The 9,015-nt window shown below is 45.6% G+C and overlaps 1 protein-coding gene across 1 annotated transcript in view; it reads right to left on the reverse strand.

The window, feature by feature from the left end:
* Positions 1-4,994: 4,994 nt before the first annotated feature.
* The window catches only part of PARN (poly(A)-specific ribonuclease), a 160,272-nt gene continuing 156,251 nt past the window's right edge, over positions 4,995-9,015 (reverse strand). Inside the window, exon 11 of the mRNA XM_017864534.1 lies at positions 4,995-6,041. Coding sequence (XP_017720023.1) covers positions 5,986-6,041 — 56 coding nt within the window. The 3' untranslated portion in view covers positions 4,995-5,985. The remainder of the gene's footprint in view (positions 6,042-9,015) is intronic.

The raw sequence follows: 9,015 nt of genomic DNA on the forward strand, positions 1-9,015 counted from the left end.
ACACATTCAGGAATGTAAACTAGTACAGACGCTATGGAGAACAGCATGGAGGCTCACGCCTTTAATCCCAGCACTTCTGGAGGCTCAGGCAGGCAGGTCACTTGAGCCCAGGAGTTCGAGACCAGCCTGGGCAACATGGTGAAACTCCATCTCTACAAAAACAAAACACAAAAAACCAGCCAGGTTTGGCTGCATATGCCTGTGGTCCCAGCTACTCAGGAGGCTGAGGTTGGAAGGTTGCCTTAGCCTTGGAGGTCAAGGCTGCAGTGAACTGAGATCATGCCACTGCACTTCGGCCTGGGCAACAAAGCAAGACCCTGTCTCACACACACACACAAAATTATTACTATTGGCTAGGGGCAGTGGTTCACTCCTGTAATCCCAGCACTTTGGGAGGCCGAGGCAGGCAGATTACTTGAGCCCAGGAGTCCGAGACCAGCCTGACCAACATGGCAAAACCCCGTCTCAACTAAAAATACAGAACACTAGCTGGGCATGGTGATGCATGCCTGTAATCCCAGCTATTCAGGAGGCTGAGGCAGGAGAACTGCTTGAGCCCAGGAGGTGGAGGTTGCCGTGAGCTAAGATTGGGGCACTGAACTCCAGCCTGGGCAAGAGAGACTGTCTCAAAAAAAAAAAAAAAAAAAAAAAAAAAGGAACGTTACCATGTACTCCATGAGCATGTACAATTATTATTTGTCAGTGAAAATAAAATGAAACCCACACACACACCCTCAAGATCCATGCTTATAATTAGGTAAACAGAATTTTGACCAAAGCACCACAACAATTAAACAGAAAGGTCTTCTCCACAGATGGTGCTGGAATAACTAGACATCCATATGGAACGAAGGAATCTCAACTCTAGTCTCATACCATCCATAAAATTAATTCAAGATGGATCATAGATTTAAACATAAATGCTAAAATTAGAAAGCTTGAAGGAGACATGGATGAATATAACTTGGGGGTTTCTTAGGCAGGACATAGAAAAAGTCTATAAAATAGACTTCATCCTAATTAAAAACTTCTGCCCAGTAAAATATACTGTTAAGAAAATAAGCAAGCTGGCTGGGTGCGGTGGCTCACGCCTGTAGTCCCAGCACTTTGGGAGGCTGAGGCGGGTGGATCATGAGGTCAGGAGAACGAGACCATCCTGGCTAACACGGTGAAACCCTGTCTCTACTAAAAATACAAAAAATTAGCCGGACATGATGGTGGGTGCCTGTAGTCCCAGCTACTCATAAGGCTGAGGCAGGAGAATGGCATGAACCCGGGTGCCAAAAAAAAGAAAATAAGCAAGCCATACACTGGGACTAAATATTTGCAAAACAACTATCTGACAAAGGACTGATGTCCAGAATATGTAATCAACTCCTACAACATTTTTTTTTCTTTTTTTGAGACAGTCTTGCTCTGTCACCTAGGCTGGAGTGCAGTGGTGTGATCTCAGCTCACTGCAACCTCCGCCTCCCAGGTTCAAGTGATTTTCCTGCCTCAGCCTCCCAAGTAGCTGGAATTACAGGCGCAGGTGACTGCCACCCTGCCCAGTTACTTTTTGTATTTTTAGTAGAGATGGGGTTTCACCATGTTGGCCAGGTTGGTCTCAAACTCCTGACCTCAAGTGATCCTCCCACCTCGGCCTCCCAAAGTGCTGGGATTACAGGTGTGACCCACCATGCCTGGCCAACTTCTACAACTTAATGAAGAGACTAACAATCTGATGAAATATGGGCAAGATAATTGAACAGCTAACTCACAAAAGAAGATATACCTGTGGCCAATAAGTACATCATTAGGAGTCATCAGATAAATGACAACGAAAACTGCAACGAGATATACTATACGCCCATCAAAATGGCTCAATTAAAGTCTGACACTGCCAAATGTTGCTAAGGAAGGAAGATACTAGAACTCTCATACATTGTTGGTGACAGTGTAAATTCTATGATCACTTTGGGAGAAGATCTGGCCGTTTCTAAATAGACCACCTATCCCATGACCCAAGAGTTCCACTCCTTGGCATTTACTCCACCAAACTGAAGATTGTGTTTTCAAAGACTTGTACAAGACTGTTCACAGCAGCTTTATTCATAATGGCTCCAAACTGTAAACAGCCTAGGTGTTCATCAATTGAATAAATAAGCAGTGGTAGAGCCATACTCAGAAATAGAGAGGAAGGAACTACTGATACCTACAAAACATGGATGAATATCAAAAACATTATGTAGGCTAGGCTCCATGGCTCACACCTGTCATCCCAGCACTTTGGGAGGATGAGGTGGGAGGACTGCTCAAGGCCAGGAGTTGAGACTGCAGTGAGCTATGATGGTGCCCCTGCACTCCAGCCTGGGCAACAGAGTGAGACTGTCTCTAAGACAAAACAAAACAAAACAAAACAAAAAAAAGAAAAGAAAAATTGATGAATGGAAGGATATGTAATAAAGCGAATACAGTCACATGTCATTGACGGGGATACATTCTGAGAAATGCGTCATTAGGTGATTTAAAAAAAATTAATATTCCCAAACATGGATAGAAGGATTTTTTATTTTATTTTTATTTTTAGAGACAGGATCTCGCTATTACCAGGCTGGAGTGCAGTGGCGCAGTCATAGCTCACTGCAGACTTGAACTCAGTCCTCCTGCCTTGGCCCCCCAAAACACTGGGATTACAGGTGTGAGTCACCATGCCCAGCCTGCAATGTTATCATTGTATGAACATCATAGAGTGTTCTTACCCAAACCTAGATAGTATAGCCTATTGCTCCTGGGTTACAAACCTTTACAACATGTTACTGTACGGAATACTGTAGGCAACTGTAACCCAATGGTATTTGTGTATCTAAACATATAAAAACTATAGTAAAAATACAGTATAAAAAATAAAAATGGTACATTTGTGTAGGGCACTTACCATGAATGGAGCTTGCAGGGCTGGAAGGGTGAGTAGAGAGTGAATGTGAAGGCCTGGGACTCACGGTTACTCTGAATTTATAAAAAATCTTCCTTTCAAGAATAAAATGACCTTAGCTTACTGTTAACTTTTTTACTTAATAAACTTCTAAATTTTTTTCAACTATTTGACCCCTTTGTAACAACACTTAGCTTAAAACACAGATACACTGGAGTTGATGGGAATTTCCCAGTTCTAAGGTCATCTAATGGGACCTCCTTTGTTGACGGCAAGGCATGACTGTACAGCAAAATGGTAACGATGACCTGGGTGGTGTATGCTTGAAAATCTTCATAATAAAATCTCACGGGGAAAACCGGACAAATACAAAGTGATGAAAATGGACAGAGCCACAGTGCTTGGTCTCCAGCCCAGCTCCAAAATCAAAGGACTACAGAACTATTTGCAGGGAAACACAGAAGTTCCCACTCTGACGCCTGCCTCCAGATCTGGCTACCATATTCAAGAAGACCCCAGACCATAGCCTTGTTGTCATAATATGCCCCTGGGCCTCAGTATCAGAAGGCCAGAAGTACCATCCTAGGATTTTATGCCCAAAAAATATGTCAGGAAAGCCTGGTGTGTGTGTGTGGAGGAGGAAGTGGGTTAGCCCATCTCACCTGTTTTGTTTTTGACAGGGTCTTGCTCTGATACCCTGGCTGGAAGCACAGTGGTGCTCACTGCAGCTTCAACTTCCTGGGCTCAAGCAATCCTCCTGCTTCAGCTTCCTGAGTAGCTGGGACAACAGACGAACACCACCATACCTGGCCAATTTTTAAATTTTCTGTAGAGACAGGGTTTCATCATGTTGCCCAGGCTGGTCTTAAACTCCTGGCTCAAGTGATCCACCTGCCTCCACCTCCCAAAGTGGCAAGATTGCAGGCATGAGCCACAGCTCACCTGTTTTAAGTTATTTGACGCAGCAGAGAAAACAAAGGTCTGGGCATGTATGAAAGCTCCTCCGGGTGTTTAATTCTAAGTCAAATTCCAGTGACTATGTCTGCTCCCATTGATAGAAGCAAATGCAGTAAGGGTTTCAGATCAAAAGCATAATCTTTAAATACAACTACAATTTACTGTGTACTTGCGCATGCTGGACATTGTATGTAATTTCATTTAATCCTCACAACTACCCTGTGAAATTACTTTCCTTTGATTTTTGAGACAGATTCTTGCTCTGTCGCCCAGACTGGAGTGCAGCAGCACAATCTCAGCTCACTGCAACCTCCACCTCCCAGGTTCAAGTGATTCTCCTGTGGTCCCGAGTAGCTGGGACCACAGGCATGCGCCACCAAGCCTGGCCAATTTTTCTATTTTTTGTAGAGATGGGGTCTCCCTATGTTGCCCAGGCTGGTCTCGAACTCCTGGGTTCATGTGATCCTCCTGTCGTGGCCTCCCGATGTGTTGGGATTATAGACGTGAGACACTGCGCTGGGCCCCTCTTTTCTTTCAAAAGAAGGTTCAGACTCTCCTCATTTCTCCCTGTGAGTGCTGCTGACTTGGCAGTCCGGCAGCCCTCTCTACACACTCCTGCATACACCTTTCTTTACTGCCTGTCTCCATCCCACCTTCACACTTTCCACTGAGCCGTGGGTGCTGACTGCTCTAGGAGGGGTGGGCAGTTTTTTTTTCTTTAAGAGACAGGGTCTCACTGTGTTGTCCATGCTAGTCTTGAACTCCTGGGCTCAAGTGATCCTCCCGTCTCAGCTTACAGGTGTGACAGAGGCTCTTGATTGGGGAAATTGTCTCACAAATTGGAATCTGTATGATGCCCTGGGATTCCAGCATGAGTGGTAAGGGTCCTCATTCTTCCCACCCTTCTACAAGGCCACTTACCACCAGGGCTCAGCTCAGAATTGAAGAGCTGGCCCATTGTGGCAGGTACAGCAGTTAGGGGTAAAAAGAAAAAGAAAAAAATCCATGAACATCAGCTTTGGTGGCTTAGCAGATTTTTTAGGAGTGTGAAATTTATCTGTGTATTACTAGAGAGCAAAAGCATCATTCATTTATTAAAAAAAGAGAGGGGAGAAAACCAGAGTCCTATGAAAATGTCTTTAATTTTCATCTTTTGGAAATACATTTTTCATTTTTATTTCCACCATACAAAAATGTGAAATATCTAACAATGATCTATCTGAAGCAGGTGAAGCAAAGCAGCGCCATGAGCGTTTGTCGTTGCTGTGATCTGTTTAAACAGAGAATGGGCTGGGACATGTTGTAGATTTGCACGATTTCACACACACACACACGCACACACACATGTATGCATACATGCTGCCGTACCCCGAGACCACCATCCAAACAAACGAACAGAGACTCTGGAAAGTAAACACAGCGCCATGATAAGAACATAAGTTAAGCCTTTTACTCGTACATCCCCCATGAGAAACTCACGTCTTAGGAAAAAGGAACTCTACATAAATATGCCCAACGGCCAAGGACATACAGCAAGCCCTCTCATGGGTGGACGTGAGTGAACATCTTCCTGATGGAAGGACAAGTGTGAGAATGTCATGTTTTCAGGCATCTATGGTGGGAAGCAGGGAGGCACAACTGATTTCTCCACTGGGAGACCAACTGAGGGCTGCAACTGCCTCAAAATCTCAGCATGAGAACATGCACAGGCAGGGGAGTACACCCCCAAATTAATGATCACGGCAGCTGGAACGTCAGCTCTTTCTGCAGATTTCACAGCCGACACTCCCCATCAGGCGGGTTCTTAAGCACACTGGGTCATGACAGGAAAGGCCTCACACAAGCAACATGGAATTCACTGGTTAAGCACGTACACATTCATGACAGCCTACAACCGTGATGAGTGTCAATGTTAACAGGCAGTTAGATTAAAAAGGGAAAAAAACCACAGCCACAAAAATAAAACCTGTTCCCCCCACCCCCAGGAGACAACTAGGTTTCCAACCCCTCCCATACCACATTTGATTAAGTTAAATACAGTATGGCTTCCAAATGTGCCAGCCGGCTCTTGCTCACAGCGACAGCACCAGCGGTTTGCTGCCCTCAGGTCCTGGTTACCATGTGTCAGGAACTTCAAAGAGTGTGGCAGGGCTGTTCATCGAGATGCTTCCTGGTGGGAAAGAACGAAACAATATGAACAGCAGGACGGCACCTTGAGGAGAACACGACACGACCAGCAGAGAGACAGAGGGCCTGTGACAGCTGCACATGGGGCCAGCGTCTGGCGGCACAGTCGCGCTGGAAAGAGTCCACAGACAGGTCTTGTCTAAGGAGGGCACTGCCCAGCATGGGAAGGTGAAACCACAGAAACATCACAGGGGGGCAGAGGAAGCACCTCCCCACCTCCAGCATCTATCTATCTATTTCACAGGAGTTAAACTGTAGCCATGCACAGTATTCCTCACTGAGCACCATGCTGGATTCTTTGCTGGCACTACAGTGGGCATTTAATTCATACAATCTTCATTAAAAGGCCACCAAGGTGGTACCACTATCGCCATTTTACAGATGCAAGAACAGATTGAGAGAAGTGGGGTAATATTACCGGATGTACAGAGCTAGCAAGTGGCTGAGATGGGGTTTGAATCCTCCCACAGGACCGAGATCCCTGCCAAAGTCCCCGGAAACTGAGTTTCTCTGTGCTGTGCTGTGGCTGTGCCTAGGTGAGAAATCTCAGGTGGGCAGCTGTAAGGCAGAGGGAAGCCAACGAGTAGGGGTTCCAATATCTCAACAGGGGCAAAAGAAGGTTGCAGCTTTTTCCAGCTTCGGTGAAGCTGGCTGGAGTCCTCTTCTTGGATTGAAAAGATCTCTTCAGTGACAAAGTTTCACCTCAATGTCAGAAGTCTTTCTTTTTTATTCATGCCACTTTCTACAATAGCAGCAGCTGCGGCCAGCAACTGAGCTGGGATCTGGACTTCAGTGAATGTGAGGGAAGTCAGGAAAGAACATGTTCATAATGGAAAGTGTGGCCCGACCAGGCATCAGCTGCACAAGTGGTGCCATGCATTAAGTCATAAAGTAGGGCTGTCGGGGAAAACTGGCAGTCTCTCTTCTAGCCAAGATTTCAGAAAGGGAGAGAAGTCTTTAATGATACCTCCAATGGGAAATAACTTTTAAATATGGAGGGGGTGCAGTGTCTTACAAACTAGGGAATCATATCATTGAGTTCAGAGTGGTTATCATCAATAACAGGGATGCCTAAAGATAATGAAGTCTAAACACAAGAAAAAATATGAAGAGAATTTCAGCTAACATGAGAATTCCCACTTCTGATCATTTACTGTGGTAAGATCCAGGGAGTCAGGATGAAGAGACCGGGAGAGGGTAATCGGAATCTTTCTGCCCTGGGTCTCATCGCTGTGAACAGGCACATTCTGGGACTCCCAGTAAAGACGGCGAGACCACTCCTGAGAAGTGAGGGTGGGCAGGAGATGATCCACTGAAAAGGACTCACGGGGTCCAGACAAGGGGCCTGTGATAACCTGCAGCTAGCCTGGCCTTCCCAGTCACACACTGATACAACAAACACTTAACTGTATGAAAAGAAACATCCACTAAGGGCACTTTTATAATTCACATATGAAAGAAATATTGCAGTAGCCAATTAGCCATTCTAAAGGTAAAAGCTACAAGGCCAAATGTGGGGAACTGAAGTAAATTAAATCCAGTTCAGAGGAAAGAGGAAGATAAATTGCTAAAAGCAACTGCACTGCAATACTTGTAATCTGCACCTGCCAATCTGCACCTGCCATTAGTTGGGGTGTGTGTGTGAGCGCACAGTGAGCTATCAGACATACAGGAAGTGGTTCCATGAAGAGCTAACAGGAAATAATGGAATAAGCAAAAAGTTCTGGAGTAAGGCAAGTCAGGTTGGACCATTTTACTAGCTCCATGACCTTGAACAGGTCTCACTGCTTTGTCTAAAAGATGGACCTAGTACTATTTTATGTTGCATAGGACTTCTGTGATACAGCAAAGTTGCTGGGTAAGTTTTTAACGAACGCTAGGTCTCTTCCCCTTATCAATAAGCTGATCCAACATGGAACATGGCTGTTCCCCAGGAAGCCAACAGTCTATAGTAAAAAAGATGCTAGTTTTCACTGCCTACCTGTGCAGCTGCTGAGCAAGAATGATGTGTACAGAGGGGCCAGAACTGTAGGAGCCATCTACAGGAGACCCGGACCAGAGGGGAAATGAAGGCCACTGGTGTTCTTTCCAGCACCTTCCAAAAAGGGAGAGCTGTAGATCAACAAAGGGCCATCTCAAAACTGGCAGATAAGAAGGTATGGTTTTTAAAAAGCAGCAGCTGGCCGGGCGCGATGGCTCAAGCCTGTAATCCCAGCACTTTGGGAGGCCGAGACGGGCGGATCACGAGGTCAGGAGATCGAGACCATCCTGGCTAACATGGTGAAACCCCGTCTCTACTAAAAAATACAAAAAACTAGCCGGGCGAGGTGGCGGGCGCCTGTAGTCCCAGCTACTCGGGAGGCTGAGACAGGAGAATGGCGTAAACCCAGGAGGCGGAGCTTGCAGTGAGCTGAGATCTGGCCACTGCACTCCAGCCTGGGTGGCAGAGCGAGACTCCGTCTCAAAAAAAAAAATAAAAAATAAAAAAATAAAATAATAAAATAAAAATAAAAAGCAGCAGCTATGGTCAGGTTTCCACAGAACTCATTTTCACAGCCCTATTTTACTGGAGTGTAAGGAATCATTTAGGAACAACTTTTCTTTTTAAACAGATACTTGGCCGTGTGTGGTGGCTCATGCCTGTAATCCCAGTACTTCAGGAAGCTGATGACGGAGGGCTTGAGCCTAGGAGTTTGAGACCAGCCTGGGCATCACAGGGAGACCCCACCTCTACAAAAAATTTAAAAATTTGCCAGGTGTGGTGGCACACATCTGTGGTCCCAGCTACCTAGGAGGCTGAGGTGGGAGGATCACTTGAGGCCAGGATATAAAGGCTGCGGTGAGCTGTGATAGTGCTACTTCATTCCAACCCAGGTGGGTGACAGAGTGAAACTGTCTCAAAAAAAAAAAAAAAAAAAAAAAAAAAAAAAAAAAAAAGGGGGGGGGGGGGGGGGAAA

This window comes from Rhinopithecus bieti, unplaced genomic scaffold (assembly GCF_001698545.2).
Source record: "Rhinopithecus bieti isolate Rb0 unplaced genomic scaffold, ASM169854v2 scaffold_76910, whole genome shotgun sequence".
In the NCBI taxonomy this organism is placed as follows: domain Eukaryota; kingdom Metazoa; phylum Chordata; class Mammalia; order Primates; family Cercopithecidae; genus Rhinopithecus; species Rhinopithecus bieti.